The sequence below is a fragment of the Equus caballus genome, chromosome 2 (assembly GCF_041296265.1).
Source record: "Equus caballus isolate H_3958 breed thoroughbred chromosome 2, TB-T2T, whole genome shotgun sequence".
NCBI lineage: Eukaryota > Metazoa > Chordata > Mammalia > Perissodactyla > Equidae > Equus > Equus caballus.
The window spans coordinates 16,038,855-16,059,886 of record NC_091685.1 but is presented as its reverse complement, the minus strand read 5'-3'; the positions used below and the strand labels follow the sequence as shown (position 1 = coordinate 16,059,886).

Sequence of the window (21,032 nt, the reverse complement as noted above, 5' to 3'; positions counted from 1 at the left end):
CCTACTCCACTCATCAGCCATGCTGTGGAGGCATCCCACAAACAAAAGAGGAGGATTAGCACAGATATTAGCTCAGGGCTAATCTTCTTCAAGCAGAAAAAAGAGGAAGATTGGCAATGGATGTTAGCTCAGGGAGAATCTTCCTCATCAAAAAAAAAAAGAAGCAAGCTATCCCTGCCTAGCTGGTTCTTGAAGCATACCAACTATAATGGGAGTGGGATGGGGTGGGGTGGAGTAGATGGGGTGAAGGAGGACTTGCTATTTCAAAAAGGTTCCTGATCAATGAAGTAGACAAGTTCTTGAATGCTCTCATTCCAGTTCTTTTTCTTTATGCAAAAGATATAACTCAGATTCAAACAAGACAACAGATATAATGAAGAATCCAATTATTTTATCTTAAGAAAACGAATCCTACCTTTCCAGGGTCATCCTTGGATCGAGGCACTTTAAGGAAACATTTGTTCAGCGACAGATTATGTCGTATGGAATTCTGAAATTAAAAAAGAAAAGCCATAGGGTCATCAGAATCCAAAGAACAAAACCCTCCTTTAAAAACAAATCAGAAAACTAAATATCTCTATACATTGGAATACAAGTACAAATGGAATAAGCTTTTAAAATGAGCTTAAAATTTAAACCTTTCTAATTTTCAAATTATAAATGCTGCAAACGGAAGTTATTAGAAAAGATAGCTTCTAGCAGATTTTACAAAACTCCAAAAAATGGAATATATATGTCCTATTTTAAATGCTTATTAAGACCTTTTAATGATGTAGGAAGATGCGTATAATTAACATTAAATATTAGATGCCAAATATAAAATTGCATACATATGATGACTTCTTAATTGTGATATGCATTTATTTTTTTAATTTTTTTCCTGCTTTTTGGCCCCAAAGCCCCCCAATACATAGTTGTATATTTTATTTGTAGGTCCTTCTAGTTGTTATGATATGCATTTATTAACTAGTTTATTTATTCTTGAGAAAAAGCCAGAATGCAAAATGCTAAGTTATTCTAAATGGTATTATCGGTGATGGTTATTTTCCTATTTCTTTTCCTGCAATATTCACATGATCTACAAGGCATATGTATTATCACTTTTTAACGAGTTAAAAAAATTTTTAAACAAACTCACTGCTCCATTACAAGAGCATATAGAAGACAATTAGGTTCTCACTACAATCTGTAGGAAGGAAAACCACCTGGGAAGACACTGGCTACAGACGGTTAGAAAGAACATCTACGTTCCTTAACGTAGCCTAAAAGAATAACCAACTTGGATGGCAGGAAAATGCACCTGGAGAATCTGTGAGATAGGAAATCTTTTCATGAAAAAGGAGTACTGTGCCACAATTTTTACAGAAAATACCCAAAGGCCACTTCTTAATGAAATGCTCCAAAATCCATTCCATAATTTTGCTCATTACAAATGGCCAGGTATTTGGTGGACAGGGGCTCCAATTGCATTTACTTAGAATTCGGGAGGGGGTGTCATTTTTTGGCATAATGTCTATTTTATTTTTAATATAAAATTCAAAACTCTAACAACAATGTCTACATTGAAACTTTCCTCTCATGGGGCAATATCAGGATTAAAGAAGTTTTTAAAAGATGACTACAGAACATAAATCCAAGCTATCTTATTACCAAAACATCAACTTAAAATTTATGAATGTGAGTTCTACCTCTGCTTGGGATGTAAACAGCTACAAGGAAGATGACTCCCCTGCCCCCAAACAATGAGAAAACAACAGGTAAGTCAAAAAAAAAAAAAAAAATCATACTTATTTTTGAGCTGCATCAGAGAGCTGAGGTTGCAAGGCAGCCCAACAAATGAAATTCCTAACAGGGATAAGGCCATTCAAGGAGAAAGGGGACAAACTGTCTCACCTTTTGGCAAGGTATGGGAGAAAGAGGTGACCATCATCCATGCATCCAAGAAATTAGCTAAAATTTGAAAGGCCAAGCATGGGCTAAGTATGTCAGTTTAGAGTAACAAGGTCTCCAGACATAAGGGAAGTTCCCACTCACTCTCGAAGCTCTTCTCCATGGGCCTTCACCATATGCTCACAAGAAAGATTGGAGGTAGAAAGGAGACCAAAGAAAGTCTCCTTTGTGGCATAGACAGGAAGAAGGTAACTGACAGCTTCAGTGGGAGACAAAAGTGCCATCATCTTCTATAGATCTTACAAAGCAAAAACTTAACGTTGAGGTAGGGGCAGCAAAACGTCTCACCCATAGGACTTGGCAAAGATTGCTTCTGAGGGAAGAATGGAAGCAAAACCCTTCTATCTCTAGGGAAGGATAGGAAATCATTTCCCAGGACACAGGCAAAGATCTACTACTGATGGAGTAAGGGTAGAAGCAAAATCCTTTTACCTCTGGGACAAGCGGAAGCTACCTTGGGCCCAGGATCCTATGCAAATACACCACGCCTAAAGTCAAGGTCAGCTACAACCAGAGGAGTGGCAAGAAACTCCCACCCAAAAGCAACTACAGATACAAAGCTAGTGTGGTTGAGGGGAAGAAACACTGAAAAAGCCCCACCCCCCAAGTCCAAGGGCCTTAGTAAGACACAGGCTAGATCAAGACAACAGAGAAAACCCGTAGCCCCTACCACAAGCCTAGCATTGAATAATAAGCAGTAATAGTCTACTGACAGAGGAGGGATGGGAGCAGGGAGACAGACTCCCATCTGTAGCAAGGTGGGCAGAGACAACTAAAATCTAAACAGAAAGTTGTAAAACTGAGAAAAGCATACAGCACCCAAGCCCCTCACTCCAAGCACAAGGGAAAAGGAACCTACTGCTAGAGGAATGTGAAGTCTGTGGTATACTGAAGGTAAAGATATCAACAACAAAACCCAAATCCAGCTCGACTACTGATCGATTGATTCAACTCCTCGCACAAATGGCCTGGGAAAAAAGATGGTTGTCCCTTTACAGGTATACATACTATTTACCTCAACCTCTACCATTCTTCTACTCATATATCTGGCACTCAGTCAAAAACTGCAAGATATATAGAAAAGCCAGGGAAAAAATGCCACCTTCAAGAGATAAAGTAATCACCCAACTGAGAGATGACTCAGGTATTACAACTATCAGACAAGAACTTTAAAATAACTATGACTAAGAAGTTCAAGGACCAAGTAGAAAAAAGTGGACAACTTGCATAAAGAGAAGAGAAATTTCAACAGAGATGTGGCAACTACAAGAAAGAGTCAAATGTATATGACAGACATAAAAAACATGATCAAAGATAAAGAATTCCCTAGATGGGCTCACCAGTAGACTGGACACAACTAGGGAAAAGCTCAGATATCTTGAGGATGGATCAAAAGAAATTATCCAAACTGATACACACACACATGCACACATGTAAATAAATACTAAAAACAAACAGATCATCCAAGAACTGTGGTTCAAGTCTCAGAAGGAGAAGAGAAAAGGAATGCAGCAGAAGAAAAATCTGAAGTAACAGCCAAGAATCTTTCAAAATTAATGCAAGACATCAAATCACAGATGTAAGAATTTCAGAGAACACCAAGCACAATAAATTATAAATGTACACACATATATTCGTTATAATGAAATGCTGAAAATCAAAATGAAGAGAAAATCTTGAAGAGAGCAAGAGAAAAAAAGAAAGATTATGTACACAGGAATAAAGACAAGAATTATAGCAGATGTCTCAAAAACTATCCAAGTTAGAAGACAAGAGAGACACCTTTAAAACACTAAAAGAAAAAAAACCTGTCAATTCTATACATAGTGAAAATATCTCTCAAAAACGAAGGCAAATAAAGACTTCCAGACAAACAAAAGCTGAAAGCATTCATTTCTTGTAATGCCAGTTGGCTGGCAATTTTATAAGGAAGTTCTTCAGGCAGAAGTAGGACACTAAATGGAAACGTGATCTACAAAAAGAAATGAAGAGTTTCAGAAATTGTAAAAATGAAGGTAAATTTAAAAGACACTTTTTCTTATTTATAATGCCTTTAAAAGATAACTGACTAAAGCAAATACAACAATTTATTATGGGGTTTATAACATGTGAAAGTAAAATGAATGACAACAGTAGCACAAAGGATGGGTCCGAGGAATTACAAGTATACAGTATATAGTTTACAAAGTTCTTAAACTATGCGTATGGTAAACCCTAGAGCAATCACTAAAACAAAATTTAGGAAGTGGTATAACCAACAAAATAATAGTGGAAAGAAAATGTAATCATAAAGAAATACTCAGTCCAAATCTACAAGAAGATGAGAAAAAGAAAGAATTAATCAAACAAACTGGAGTTCATCCACCTATCGTAAAAGTCCAACATGGGTGGTTGGCTTGGTGGCACAGCGGTTAAGTTCACACCCTCCACTATGGCGGCCCAGGGTTCACTGGTTCAGATGCTGGGTGCAGACCTACACACCATTTATCAGGCCATGCTGTGGCAGGCATCTCACATATAAAATAGAGTAAGGTGGGCACAGATGTTAACCTCAGCAACAATCTTCCTCAGCAAAAAGAGGACTGACGGCAGAAGTCAGCTCAAGGCAATCTTCCTCAAAAAGAAAAAGTTCAAGATGGGAAAAAAACAAAATCAAGATGGTCATATTTTCTAAATGGCTTCAGGGGAAGAATACATGTCTGCTTGGGTCTTCCTCCTCTACAAAAAGTTTAAAAGTTGGAAATCTTCAAGGCTCTGCCTTATGTCCTTTTTTTCATTTCTATATTCGCTGCCTAGGCAATCTCACCTACTGTCATGGCTTCAATGACTATCTGTGACACTTAAATCCATCTAGATCTCTAAACTAGACCTCTCCTCCTGAGTTCCTAACATATATTTTCAATAATCTACTAGACATCTAGTAGACATATAGACTAGTAGTAGCCCCTAGTAGACATCTAGACAACTAGACATGTCCAGAAACACCTCAAACTCGACATATTTAAAACTAAATTGAATCTTTATCTCCAGTGTGATATTAATTCCGTTTTCCTTTCTCAAAGACAGTTATTCACATAACTGTTTCAATTAGAAACCTGTAAGACATCCTTAACTCTTCCCTCCTCCTCATGATCTAAAACAAATCTGCCACCAAATCTTATTAAGCCTACCTCTGATCTACTTACTTTTACTTCATCTCTTCTGTTACTATCTTAGTCTAGGACACCAGTCTCACCAACACTAGTACAACAGCTTCCTAACTGGTGTCCACCCTCCACCATCCTCCACCCTGCAGGCAATTATCTCTTCACAAGGCAAATTTGACGCTACCCCTTCACTTAAAAGCTTTCAATGACTTCCCATTGCACTTAGGATAAAATCCAAAATCCTTAACAAGGACTCCAAAGGCTCTTCATGATCGGACCCTACCTTGCTTTCTATATTCCTCCCCTCCAATGTTCTTTCTCACCTCTAGGCTTTCCATTTGTTGCTCCCTCTACAAAGATAATTGCTCCCAGTCTTTCTCCATTCCCTTCACCTAACAGAGTCTACTCAACTTTCAATTCATTCTTGGTTTAAACGTCAGTTCTTTAGAGAACTACTTTCTGACTTTCATTGATTTGGTTAGGTCTCACTGTAATAAACTCCCTCATCACATCTGCAATTACTCATTTAATGGTCTTCCTCCTCCATACTGTATTGTATACCCAAAATATAAGTAGGCTCCAAAAGGGTAGGGACTTTGTCTATCAACTGAGAACCTAGAATATAATGCTTTTCAAATGGTAATCCCAAATCTGTTGGAAAAAACACCAAAAGTGTATTTACAAAGTAAAAACAGCCACACAGATATGAGAGCCAGAACATGTTATGTGTATACACACACACACACACACACACACAGACACACACACAGTAGAAAAGAGATTACTTCAGACCTCACAACTTAGGCAGACCCTACCCTCTAATAACCCCAAGAAAAGAAGATGGGACAGGAGAGAGGTAGAAATAATTAGGATGGTCCAGGTTAACCTGGAGAAAAATGCCCCAGGTTAAATAACCGATCAAGGCATATTGCTTGGCCTTGAAAACCCCAGCCTAAAAAGCAGTTTCTCCAAAGTACTGTCTACTTGCACTAGAATCACTTGAGACAAATTTTAATGCAGATTCCTAGGCTCCAGCCAAGATGACTAAAACTCAAAATCTCTGGAGTTGTGACCCAGGAATCTAAAGTTTAAAAGCAGTCTAAGTGATTTTTATTTTAAACTTTAAACTGATACCTCTGAATCAAACCAACCACCACATTCGCACCTGTATCTCTCTTCTCCCACTGTGAGAGACCTGGTTCCCCAAAAACATCAATACATGTACTCATTTGTTCTATCCTACCATGAACGTAAAATAGTTTCAGAATTGCTCCCATCATATTTTCTAGAGGCTACTGGAGGTAGAGACCACCTCTAGCGAAATACCACTACCAAAAACAAATCTACCAAGTAAAATTCATGATTTCTTTGCAATTCTTTTCGACCTTAGTATGTATCCCATGAAGGTATAAAGTCAGAATGCTCTTTTCAAAAGTTTCTTGAATTTTTTTTCTGTGATTATGTTATCCATTTGATATGACATAAGGCTCATTTGTTTCTGCTTATATTCAGTTTTAAGGTTTTCTCTTCCCATCCTTGTTGATCTTCTAGTTTTTTTTTTTGAATGTGTGAAACACATGGTTCAAAACTCAAAACTATATAAAAAGGTATACTCGAAATTTTATTCTTTTATAGTCATTCTACCTTAGTTCCATCTGTCCCTTATAGGTAACTGTTTTTTACATTTCTAGTTTATTATTCCTAAATTTCTTTTTACAACAGTAAGCATATAATATATTCTTATTTCTCTTTTTTCCCCAGATAAAAAGTAGCATAATACACCCCCACATACACATAGCACTCTTTTGTATTTTTCTTATTACCCTAAACTCCAGTAATTTAATAGGCTAATTTTCTTTAGTAAGGTGAATAGCACAAAAATTTGAATTCCTTTTCCTCTAATTCAGATTACAAAATCATTCAATTATGGAAAATTCAAAGAGTGCTTTTGAAACTCTTATGGAATATTCAAAGAGTTATTTTTAATACGCAATCTCCCTTCAGTGCTCTGGCACAAAATGAAAGGGAGTTTTACCTAAAATATTAAAATTCTATTTGAATCCTTTTAAGTGACCATGGCAACATCTTCTCCTCTGGGTGACTTTAGCTGGCTCTACATTTCTGTCTGGAAAGGTAGCTGACAATTGCTTTAGGATCTTTCTTCCACCCTCTCTTGACCTCCCATGTTCTCCTAACATGGAGATGGCTCCTCCAAACCTGAAGAAGAAATAGTGAGCAGAAGATTGTAGGAGTGTACTAAAACAAATCTAAGGACAGCAAATGGGAAGTAAAACCTGAAAACGGAGAAAGGACCTGAGTAAAGGAGAAGATAAACCAGTTTCCATTTGTCTCCATTTGAAATGCTCAAAATATTTTTACGTTTAACAAAATAAAATTAAAAGAGATCACGGCAAGATCTAGGCACCTTATATTGGGTCTGAGAAACTTTTTAAAAGAATAACTATGAAACAGCAATCCCTGGAAATATTAAAAGTGTGCCTAAAGAAACAGATTGGACCAGATGATCTCTCTGGCATATCTTTTAGTTCTAAGACCAACATCATCTTTCTCCACCTATTCCCATCTCTCCCTTTCCACCTCCCTCTCTTCTTTATATCTAAATCATGTATCTTCCCGTTGAAATTGTATCACTACTTCTAAACCAGTTTCAGACCATGACTTCGGCTGGCCAGCAGAAAGAAATTCAGCAGACTGGATTTGGCACTCTCAGGTGAACTTACACTTCAGCAGAAGCTGAGGTCAGACAGGTAAATGAGGTATACAATCAAACTTTATGTACTATTCCCTATCAAATTTAGATCACACTGTTCAGCTTGGCATTCCTACATTCACTGGATCTCTATATTCTGAGCTCTATCCCAACTCTTACTGCTCTCTACTAAGAACCGCCATAACCAGCTCTTTCCTAAGAGCTATTAAAAACACCTCCCCAAATCTTATTCTTCTTCAAAATACAGCTCAACTCCACTTCCTCAGTAGTGTCCTGATGATTCTCCTTCCTTGTACTCTCACAGCACATGCTTGTGCTACTTATTTTAGAACATCATCATACTTCCTATAACCTCCAAATTCTCATAGCACTTATTAACCGCACCCTTCATTTAACACTTTTTACTAGGTCACATATATACTGGATATCTTCATGGCTGAGACACAACAGATATGCCCAATTAGTGAACTCGTCATAGCACAGCACTTTATACTTCTCTGTTACAGAGCTTTTTACATAGCATCTTAATCACTCGTTTATATGTATCCCCCTCACCAATAAAGAATACAAGCTTCCTGAAGGTGCCCTCTGTTAAGTTTCTTAGTACTGCCAAAGCCTAACATACTGCTCACAAGAGTATACAGTAAATAAATCCTTTACAAATTAGTGAATGAAAAACTAAATTAGCTAAAAACAAGAGAATATGATCTAGACCAGAGACTGCAAATTAGTAGTCCATAGGCTGATCCAGCCAAAAGACTTATGTTTGGCCTGCACAATGTGTAAGAAAACTAGAATTAGTTAAGAACATTTAGAAACTAGGAAATTGCACAAAAAAAATCCAGATTTCTGACTTTTCTCAGGGGAAAAAATTGTGAGATCTGCCATATGACCTAAAGGCCTCAAGAGACTAGAGCACAGTTGCTCCCTTTATATTAGACATGCATTCTTCAGTTAGGCACCTTCTTTGCTTCACTTATTTATATCACCTGTCTGGCCCTTGCAGGTATGTAGGTTTACAACCAATGATATAGACCCATGAATCTCTGGTGGGCTTTCTAAGCCACTTATTCAAATTTGGGGCATTTCTAATCCCTATCATCATGTTTTTCCAATGCTAAACAGGTTTATGAAAATTTCCTAGCCTTCTCTCATTCCAAATCTTGACAAAAGGAGTCTACTGAACAGTAGTCCCTACTGGTAAAGCCAGAAAACACAGTTTAGATGGATCACTACTACTTGATTAGAATGTTTCTTGGTTCACGGGTCAAATTTTATTATGTATTTCCTCTAATGAAATATTCTATTAGAGTGGACTCTTATTCAAAGTATACTGTTAACAATCACTTCTCATACTGAGTCAGTCAGCTAAGAGAGAGTTTATCTTGGGAAATTAAATTCAATAAATATTTCTGCAGTGTTTGCAAAATTATAGGCCCTGTGAAATGGTTAAGACATGAGCTTAAAATCTCCAAATCTACCAAGTCTGGTACCAAATCTTGGCTCCATTCTTTAGCTGATAAATTCTGGAAACTTACTTCTTTAAGTCTCAGTTTCCTTACCTTTAAAATTTGGACAATAACAGTACTTACTTCATAAGACTGTAACGTGGCTTAAGGAGAGAATGATGTGAGGCACTTTAGTATATAGTGCCTGGCACACAGAAAATAATAAAAGAAGCTATCATTTGAGTATGAGTACAGAAACAAAAACTAAAGAAACAAGATCTCTGAACAAAAATTCCTAAGTTTTATAATAGTGTTATTAATATAGCGTATGGAAACACAAAAGAGATTAATTCTACAGGGAGAAGAGAAGTAACACGTGAGCTGAAAGAATAAACAGGAAAATAATAACTGGCAAAAGGGCAAAAGAGAGGAATTCCAAATACAAGCAAGAGAAAAACAAAAGCAAGAAAGAAATTAAAGTGTTTATTTCCTGGGACAGTTAGTAGGCTGGAATAGACATAAGAAGAAAGAGTATATGAGAGGGAACTAGCAAAAACTAAAGTTAGGAAAGATGGCCAGGACCAGGATTCAGGCTTTCAAGCCACATTTATCGAGGCTTACTAAATGGAAGCACTGTGCCAGGGCATGTAATAGAAGAAAAGATATTTAAAAAACCCCTTCCCTAAGAATACTTGATTATCTGGCATGGTGCACAGCATATCACTGGTGTACAATAAATCTGTAAATGTCAACTAATAAATCTAGTTAAACGAAAATGACAAAGCTTTGAAACAGGAAGGCTTAAGAGAAACAAGAGTAACTACCATCTGACAGCAGACCTAAAACTCTATAAACCCTCTTCTTCCACGTGCACTCACACACGTACACACACCCCACAGAGCACACAACTGGATAGGTTCCATATAAGAATATGAACATAACATGTGCACACACAAAGGAAAGGAAGCTGAATTATTTGTCATGCAACATAAATTAGGTAGGTAACTAATTTGATGGCACATCAAAAAGCTTAGATGGAGAACTAGGGCTTCTTAAAGAAGTGGCTGATTCTAGGGATGGGGCAGGGAAAGCAAAAGATGAGCCCGGAACATCTTTGTGGTGACAGCAACTTAAAAAGTGCAAAACAAACAAAAGAATGGGGCCATGTCAAAAGGGCACAGGAGCCAACCTGTAAGAGCTCTCAATGGCCAAAGCTCTGTCACCCAATTTGAGTGACAAATAAGCAGCACAAAGATAAAATAAATATCCATGAGTGATACTATTACAAATAAATGACTGAATAAATAAATAAAAGGAGGAGATAAGTCTTCCTTACAGAAGAATCCCAATTAATAAATATAGACGGAATGAAGAAAAAGAGAAATCACCACTAGAAAACAATAAAAACCGCTGTAGTTATGATCTATCAATGAATGCTAAAAATTAATAAGCAAAAGTTTAAGAAACAGGGTACTTGTGTGCCCTCAAAGTATCTCCCCAAAACATTTTATAATTTACAAAATGATAAACAGTAATTTTATAGTGGAGAAACCTGGCAAACATCACCTTAACCAAAGAACCAAGGTTAACATTACTAATAATCAGACAGATACTGACATCGAGTACCCCCTGATATGATACACAGAGAAGGGCACATCATCTCTGCATTACTCTTCCCAAAAATACATCACCTCATGAGAAAACATGAGACATATCCAAACTGAGGAACAATCTAAAAATAATTGACAAGTACTCTTCAAAAGTGTCAAGGTCATAAAAGACAAGAAAAGACTGAGGACCAGTGACAGATCGGAGGAGACTAAGGAGACATGACAATTAAATGCAATGTGGGATCCTAGATTGGATCCTGAATTAGATTCTGGAACACAAAAAGAACATTAGTAGAAAAACTGATGAAATCTGAATAAAGTCTACAATGTACTTAGCAGTTAATAGTACTGTCTAGTCAAGAGTGTTGTACCAACATTAATTTCTTAGTTTTGATCACGGTACTATGGTTATATACAATGTTAACATAGAGGAAATGAATGAAGAACATATGGGAATCCTTTGTACTATTTATGTGACTCTTCTATAAACCTAAAATTCTTTCAAAATAAAAAGTTTAAAAAAAATCTTGGATAATAAAAACAGTACTAGTTGCAATACTATGTTTTTTTTACCTTAGACTCACTATCAATTCACCCGAACTGTGGGTATTGTTCTCCAATGCAAGCTATATTATCTCCGCTCTTACTTTATGCTATGTCAGTCCTATAATATAATAAAGCTCTAACAAACTAATATTCTACCAAAAATAAAGTTCTTGATCTAATTAAAAACACTCAATTCTCCCTTTTTTGACATCCTAAAAATGACTAGTATTCAGAATTTCATCTTTAGTTATATAAGCCTTCACAAAGCTTTATCTTCAATAGAAGCCAACACTGTTATTGCTTACAACATAAAAATAATAATTTAAACAAAATCCTTACCTTCCAACCACTGCCAGCCTCTCTATAATATGGGAAGTTATCACAAATCCACTGGTAAATCTCACTTAGAGTCATTTTCTTTTTGGGTGAGCTATTAATTGCAAACGTAATGAGGCTGGCATAACTGTATGGAGGTTTCCCATCTTTGTGCTGTTGGACTTCTTCCTGGTCCAGGGTTGTATTTGGGTCAAGGAGTGCATTCTTCTTGGAAATTCCTGTCCCATGTGCATTTTGTGTAGCATCAGATTTTTGGATGGCTGCTCTCATGGTGAGCTGTGGTAACCAGTCCATAGATGTTAGGCTGCTCTCCAGTTCAGATGTCATCCTGAAGGTAAATAGACTCCTTAGTCAATATAAAGGAAAGAATCCCTGCTTCTCAAAATATCCAATATTCACAAATCTAGGAGTTCCAAAGCTCATGAGGGAAAGCCTGAGTTAAATCTGGAGGAAAAAGATTGAGTATGTTAATGACCAAACCAAATATTTAAGGGATCAACATTTCCAATCTTTTTTCTTAATTTTTTCCTCTCTAAAACACAACAAATTTGGTTTTAAAATGTTTAAAATACAGAACAATACATACACACAAAGTGTTTCTGGTGCCAATCTTTCCAAAAAAGACTGTCACTTTAAATAGGGCAACAGGATCCAAGTATGAAAAAATCAGTCTGCAGTCCAGCTCTTTACTCACCAACACCACAGGCCCTTTAAAAACTTAAGATTGTACATACATCTGGCATTTCTTTTACAAAAATTTTAGGGGAGTATACAAACAAAAGAATTCCAAAAGTAAAGTGGAGGGAAGAGGTCAGAGAAGTAACTGAGAAATGGGCACAGGAATTTGCATCAAGTAAAGAAAGTAGAGTTGAGCTCGTGGGAGGTAAGAAGAGTAAAGCAGGGTAGACAAGAATAGCAAGTAGACAGGCTAGCTGGGGGAGTAGACCGAAAAGAGGAATGCAAACTCAAGGACACTGATGAACAAGAGAAAAGGAGGATAGGCAGTACCAGGCAGTTTTAAAAAAAAAAAACAAATCAAGGAACAAGCTTAACAAAACCAAAGATTTGGGAGTGTTGGATACAAGAGATTAAATCACATAAATGGACAGCAAGAGAAGAAGCATTAAAAGCTTAAGGACAGGCTTATGCAAACATCCAGTGATATGGATTCTGTAATGTATTTCTCTTCAAGGCTGAAAAATTTAGACCATTACCACTCAGAGGGAAAAAAAGAAAAACAAAATCTGCCAGGTTAACACATATTCTGAAGAAGGGAGGAAGCTGCTCTAAGAACTGAAGATAAAAATATAGAAATAAAGCTTGACTCTTCACAGCAGAATTGCTAACTTTCAGCAGAGGGTACACACCTTTCTACCCTGGGATCAAAGAAGGCTGACAATAAAGTAGAGAAGAACGAAAGACTTCTAAATGATACCAAAATACAGCAAAAAAGAAAAAAACAAAATAAGAAATTTAAAGCATCTCAGTTGACAGAAAAACTGTGGTTAAGAAAATCCCATATAGGCCCCTCATCCCAAACGGCTGCAGGCAACAAGCAACCTGCAGTACATGCTTAGGATCTGAACTTCTGGGAGGCAATATAGAACTGACAAAGAGGCTCTTGAGACAGGCAACCAGAGTTCAAGTACTAATTCTACCAGTTACTAACCATCAGACTATGAAAACGTTAATTAATATCCCTAAATTCCAGCTTTCTCATCTGTACAATGAAACAATAAGAGTACCTACACTTAAAATATTACTTTGGAATTAAATGTGATAACGTGCACAGAAGAAACATTCAACATGTGTTAGTTAATAATATTACTCTAGGAGTATCTTGGGAGGGAACTAATGCACTATAAAGTAAACCAGATCAAGCAACAGCAATTATAATTCAAGAGACAGCCATGAAGGTTCTGTCTATATTGCCAGGAGTTCTATTATCTTGTTTTTCAGATATTTTAATCCACAGTTTTACCTTTCTCATTTTCTCAAATTCCCGCCATCTCTACTGTATGCATTCCTCTGAAACCTGAACTTTCTTTTCCCCCCGCCCCCACCCCGCGCCACCTCCCCTCCCCCCCGCCCCCAAGAAAGATTAGCCCTAAGCTAACTACTGCCAGTCCTCCTCCTTTTGCCAAGGAAGCCCAGCCCCAAGGCAACATCTGTGCCCATCTTCCTCCACCTTACATGTGGGACGCCTACCACAGCATGGTGTGCCAAGCAGTGCCATGTCCGCACCCGGGATCCGAACCAGCAAACCCCAGGCCACTTAGAAGCGGAACGTGCGCACTTAACCACTGCGCCACCAGGCCAGCCCCCGAACTTTCAATTCCTTTATACAGAACCTTCAGAGATCTAAGAACAACTTACCATCCCGCTCTACAATCTCAGCCATAAATGCTTATTCCCAGCATGAAATAAATTATAAGAACCGGTGGAATAAGGAGACAAGATAATTTAGAGACCACAGAATATCAAGAGTAGGCAAAGTACCCTAGAGATCAGAGACCAATGTCTTCACTCCAAAGGTGAAAAATTAAGGTCTACTGAAGTTAAAGACTTGCCCAAATTCACACAGGTACTTAAGAGCAGAACTAAAACCAGAGCCCAGATCTCCTGATGCCCAATCCAGTAGTTTTTCTACTGCACCTCATCTGTAAAGTGAGAATAATAGTACCTACCTCACTGATGTAAAGTATTCAAAACAGTGACCGGCAAATAAAAAGTATTCAACAAATGTTAGCTACTGGTGGTGGTGGTGATAACAGTAGTTGCTGTTATTACTATTCACATTTCATTCTATAAACATTGACTATTACTATACCATTTTGTCATCCTATTTGCCTCAACTAAGTCTCCACTGAGTACCTTTATTTTGTTAAAATTCCCAAAGCACCCAGTCACATACATTTTCAAACTTAATATAAAAGCATGTTCTGAAATGGAATATAATTGATATCACAGATGCCCCCTATTGAGAATCTTTAACTTCTGTTTCCCTCCACCAGTGCCAGTAATTGAGACTTTGAGAGTCTCAGTAATATAAATATACAATAAATAGGTACTTAATACATGTTACGACGTTTAGCAAGAATTTATAATTACACATGTGTACAGCGCTATGCTGGAGTGAGATTTTACACACATACACACACACACAGGAAGTATGATAAAATTCCTGACCTCCAGGAATCTATAGTCCAATTAGAAAAGTCAAGCACAAGAAAGAGCTGAAAAAGAGTGCAAGGCTGAGCTCTGGGTGCTCTAATGGTTCAAAAAACGGAAAGAACGTGGACTGCAGCCTTGAGAGGTAGAAAAGAACGAACTTCAGCTAAGACCTCAAGAAAGTCAAGATCTGAACAGGCTGGAAAGTCTAGTCATCAGAGTCCCTAGTCATCAGAGATATGAGTGAGAAGTATTCCATTGCCATGCTTCTTTTCATCAGTTCTGCTAGAGCAGATTTAAAGTACACTATAAAATATCTCTCAAGTTTAAATTCTAAAAAAGTGTTTGCAATTTATTAAATTTTATATATTCTTGGTCACTACAGTGGTTCTCCATTGGGCACTGAAAACAGAAAAAAGGACTGTTAGATTTGACTAGATTATCAGTAACTTTAGAAAGAAATCTCTTAGTGAAATGGTGGTGACAGAAGTCTACTTGTACAAGAGAACAGATGGTGGTAAATTTAAAAACAGCATGAGAGGCTCTGAGGAATCTGGTTATGGAAATCTGGTTAAGAAATGTCGGGCCCTCATTACCTCACCTCATACCAAACGCTTCTTAGCTGGCCTCCTAGACTCTGATTTCTCAGCACTCCTCCCTGCTAATCACCTCCAGAGTCTATGCATACACTCAAGAGAAATGTGTCAGCATTCTTTCATGTTATTGTGCCCCAAAACGTTCAATGGTCCCCTTTCTCCTATTATACTAAACCTAAACTCATTTTCAACTACTTTACCTTTTATTAATCTCTTATTAATCTTTATCTAAATTCCTAGAGCAATTATAATCTCAGTTTGGCATTTACCATGCTGTTTCATACGAATAATTGCATCATACACCTAAGCTTTCTACTCTCACTCTCTCTTCCCTACCTCCTCATTGAGGATAGAGACCATACATTAGTACTTCAGATGCTACCTAACACCCTGGCAGGTTCACGTTACCTAAAAAATAACATAGTATTTGGATAAGAAATAAGAGTCTTCCTTTCTGGAATACCTTTTCTTTCTTACTCTGCTTAGCTAACTACTTCTTTTACTTCAAGACTCAGATCAAATATCTCCCCCTCCAGGAAGGCTGGGCAATCCACTCTTCCCATCTTCCTTCTCCTAAACTGAACTAGAGCCTGCTCCCGGACTAGAATATAAATACCTCTATCACAAGACTTGTACATAATTATAACTATCTTTATCTCTCTCTCTCTCTCCCCTGAGACCATGAGCTGCTTGGAAAAAGGAACTTTCTTATTCTTTTCTGTCTCCCCAATGCCTAGGAATATAGTAGGTAAAGGGTCAATAAATGGTGGTTAAATGATTGAAATAGTGACCACCCAATGATGCTGTGGATGTGTTCCTCCACAAACAAGACCACACACATTTAAAAGCAAAAAGGAGGAGGTGAAAGAAAAGAAGTTATAACAGCATGAGATAAAGATAATCACAGGACTGAAGTCCTTTATGAATTAGAAAAAAGCATGACTTTGACAAGTAGCACTACACAGGAACAAAGACAGTTCTACTGGAATAGTAAAGAAAAATACAAAGATGGAAGCAAAGATAAAAAGATACTGCGACTTGTGGGAGAAAGGCAGGCATGGAGAACTTATGTCTGAAGTTCTTAAATCTATGACGGTTATCTGTTGCTGAAAAGAAGTTCCATGAGGAATTTTCCTGCATAAAACAAAAAGGTAAAGAGCATCAAGATATAACAACTGAAGACTGTCATGACATGACGGGAGGAGAGGGGGTTCTAATCCTACTCTATAAAACACTGCTACTGATATGATCCCAAACATGCTTTTTGCACATTGCTTGGCCTCCCTCTGCAACTTCCCTAACTCTCAAGGACTAGTCAAAGCTTACTCAGAAAGCTTTCCAGTTTTCAACAGTATCAAAAAGAAAGGAAATGGGGGGCCTGCCCAGTGATGCAGCAGTTAAGTTTGCACATTCCACTTCAGCGGCCCGGGGTTCTCCGGTTTGGATCCAGGGTGCATACCCACAGCTTGTCAAGCCATGCTGTGGGAGGTGTCCCACATATAAAGTAGAGGAAGGTATGCACGGATGTTACCTCAGGGCCAGTCTTCCTCAGCAAAAAGAGAAGGCCTGGTGGCAGAGGTTAACTCAGGGCTAATCTTCCTCAAAAGGAAAAAAAAGGAAGGAAATGGGGAGAGATATTGTAGGCTCCCTAAATGGAGACAAGAGGAAGACATCAAGGAAAATAAAAAGAATAAGAATAATGATGTTATGACCTAGATATTCCTGAATCCTCCCACTCCATTCCTGACACTTGGCATTTCATCTTAAGATTTGGCAGCATGTGGAAAAATTGAGCATCTGAGAACTCAAAAGAAATCCTTGCAATTACCACAGCAGTAATTCTGATCACATGCATCTCCAGGGGTCTAGACATATCCTTTTTTTAAATATATAATATACAACTTCTATTACAGCATCTCAGCACTCAAGGCAACCAAAAGCAAGGTCTATGACAGAGACCACTAATTGCCACCTAATATCTGTTTTTACCTTCTTCCTTAGACTACAACCCCAATTTGATTCTGCATGGCATTGTGCCTTTTGCCCTTCCTGCTCTCTGGAAGTGAACACAACAATTGCTCCAGGAGTCATCTTGGATCATAAGGTGATCTTTGAGAATGGAAGGCACACACTGAGGATATGGGAGCAGAGAGAAGGAACATGGATCCCTGATTATTTTGTGAAGCAATTGTGAAGCTGCCATCCTAGCTCAGAATTACCTACCTTCCAGGCTTCTTATGTGTTTACTTCTAAAGATCTCTACCAGCAGGTGAATGCAATTCCTAACAAACACGGAATTTGGGACACGTAAGTGGGATGACAGAAGTAACAGAACCTAAAACGAGACACTCTCATAAAGGAGGGGTTGATGATGAAAACATTAAGAATTCTAATACTGCAGGTTGGAAAGCTGGTGACACTAAAGAGGGACAAAGGATTTGATCAAACTATCATCTACAGATGTTGGAAAGCAAACTATATGCCAACTGAGGCTGCAGCAAGGAAAGAAACAGAGGAAAAACGTAGAATGTTGGCATGTGTTGGCTCCTTCTTGCCACTTAAAGTCTGGAGAGAGAAATAAACTACCATTAGAGTTGCAAGCAGAGATAAGAGAAAAAGCAGATTTGCTAAGGGAGGTACTCCCTGCCTATGGCCTGCAATTTAAGCTAAGAGTCCTATAATTTAAAGCCTTGTGAGGTTGGGAAAAAAACCAACTGCTTCTGAAGAAGCAAACTGAAGTAACTGAGTGGTCGCTGCAAAACTGCAACCTTAGGAGGAGAGAAGATGGTGCCTTGCCTCTCAAAAGCAACGTTGTGAGGGTGTTGTCTTTCCACCTGAGACTATTGTTTCAAATGGCCTCATCAGAGCTATCATTCCTTCAGGAGCTAATAGGTCAATGAACTTGGATGGGGGGAAAATATATCCATTATTTCCACTAACTTGTAACTGAAATTTAGCATTTTCTTTAATTATGAAAGTAGACAACAAATCACAGTAGCTTTAACAGTACCTGTGACTTTGCCACCAATAAAAATCACAAATATATATTCAAATCATGTGCCAAATGCTGCAGAATCTCAAATTTTTATTTAAACTCCTCAACCACTCAAAGTTATGATAGTATCTTAGACTTGCCACTAGCTCTTTTATCTAATGTGTTAATTTAAAGGCACACATATTACTAAGTTACAAAGTTAATATTTTGCTAACCGTATTTCAATATAACAATGGCTTTTCTTTGTAATCCTAAGTATTTTGTGAATTTTGATACATTATTCTGAGAAGAATCCACAGGTTTTATCAGATTGCTGAAGGGGTTCCACGGCACCAAACAAGGTTAGAATCTCTGGGGTAAGCAGAACACAAAGGGTGAAGTTTTCACATTAAAAAATTTTGTCTGGGCAGGTCCTTCAGCTCAAAGCAATAAAAAGTCTAGAAACTAAGTTTTTTAAGATTACTGTATGGCGGGGGGGAGGGGGGTGGGAAAGAGAAAGAGCCTAGCCTGTAAAACCCTCTTAAGTTTTCAAAATAATAGCCAAGCTCATTAATAAGAAGTGAGCTGTAAAAGCGGGACATTTCCCAGAAAGGGTATCTTCACCAATACCTATCTCAGATGCGACCATGTACGACACTGAACAAGCTAAAACCATTCAGAGGGCATAGGGGACAATGAAGACCCCACCCAAGAGCAGAACCAAGGAACTTACTACACCGTTAGGGAGTCTCGGCCACTCATACCCAGTAGGATTTTATAATCGATATGGACTAGTGACTACTGAGTGTTTCCCATTATGCCCTTTGCTGAATAACAGCTTATACTGCTGTTATCCTATTCCTTCTCCACCCCTATAATATTAGGTATGTAGAGTGCAGATTATTCATCTTTGGTTTATAGGTCTTTGAACCACAGGAAGCCACTTTGGATTCTGATGAAAGGGGCTGCACCCAGAGAGCTTGGATTTTCAGCTAGATAGAATAACTAGATGAAACTCTGGGTTATCTCCCCTGGGAAAAGGGCGAGTAAGTTCTATATCGAGGAAAAAGAGTATATGTGGATATTTGGGTACCCACAGAGACAGATCATGGCAGAAACCCAAAAGAAAATAAAAGCTACCATAGATTGACTTTACATTTTATAACTATGTAATATAAAAAACAGTTGTTTAAATTTATAAATGAATTAATAATTTAAGCCATTTCCAAGCAAAGGTAGCTGGTATTATTTTTTCAAAATTAGTTATCATATATCAGCAAAATCAAAGTTTCTATTTTTAGTTCAATTTCAGCAAAATAACACAGTCAATGTTCTACATTTAAAAAGATATGGCTTGGTGATTAAGAATACGGGCTCTGGAGTAAGACTGCCTGGATTGGAATCCAAGCTCTTCCACTTTTAGCTATGTAACCTTAAACAAGTAAATTAACCTCTTTATGCCTTAGTTTTCTCATCTGTAAGATGAGGATAAAAAGAGTACCTACCCAAAGGACTGCTGTGAGGATTAAAAGAGTTAATACGTACCAAGCACTAAGAATAGTTTCTAATACATAGTAAATAAGCACTCAATAAATGTTAGATATTAATATTATTAGCAAACTCATACTCTTCAGAATTTTCTAAATTTTAAGTGGTGGTCATTCTTAGTGGTTTTAGACTTACATGCCCTAAATCACACAATAATCATTTAGCAAACTCAATGGAAATGAACCCCTTATGAGTTCAATTATTTATTCTAAAGAAGTGACCCAGAAATGATTGTTTTAAAATTTTGTTGTAGATTGCATATGAGAATTGAGAACAATTTTTTCCCATAGAAATAAAATCATATGATCATGATTCCTAAAGTAGCCCACAAAATCCTATTTATTCTTTAAAGGAGTTCTAAGTCCACAGTTCTAAGAGTGTAAAAGCACCAGTTAGATATCTTGTGGCAGAGAGACAAAGGTGTAACAAGGAAAAGAAACACGTTTTTCCATTTTTCTACTGGACTAGCTTGTTTCTGATAAAACTTTCACATAGTTTATATCTAGCATATTTCTCACTACCTTCTATGCCTTGAATCTCCCATCTCACAGTGCCCTAAGCCTCCAATACTGGCCCTCAATGTTGGTGTTATAACCTCCAAAATTAATTACCTGCTTTTCTCCTCCAGTAAGAACTCCCATCTTTTCAAAGTACTTAATCTCTGCTCCATTGAGGAGGAAAGTAAACAGCATCAAACTAATCTCCACTAATGTATAAATAACTGAGCCTCTAAACTTCTTAGGCGCAATGACCTTTTTAAAAGATAAACCGAAAAAATCCTCACTGGTTTGAAGTAAAAATACAGGTGGAGGAATCATAATTTAGGATAAGGAATTCAATACACAAATAGTAGAAGGTCATTCTTCAAAACTCAACTTTCACAACTTTTCTTTCACCTCTAAAATTCCAAGAATATTCACAATACAGCTGATGCAAAACTTTAGGGGATTTAGTGAGACAACAGCCATTTGTAAAC

The 21,032-nt window shown here is 37.5% G+C and overlaps 1 protein-coding gene across 19 annotated transcripts in view; it reads right to left on the bottom strand.

Moving 5' to 3' along the window:
* FOXJ3 (forkhead box J3) overlaps nt 1-21,032 on the bottom strand; it is a 133,937-nt gene that overhangs the window by 75,350 nt on the left and 37,555 nt on the right. For 10 of the 19 annotated variants that reach the window (XM_070260211.1, XM_070260210.1, XM_005607147.4 and 7 more), the window contains exons 3-4: nt 11,771-12,095; nt 416-490 (exon numbers count right to left, since the gene is read on the bottom strand). In XM_070260211.1, the coding sequence (XP_070116312.1) occupies nt 416-490; nt 11,771-12,095 (400 nt within the window). Of the gene's footprint in view, nt 1-415; nt 491-11,770; nt 12,212-21,032 lie in introns of all 19 variants that reach the window. The other 9 variants (XM_070260205.1, XM_070260214.1, XM_070260206.1 and 6 more) reach the window with 1 other exon arrangement.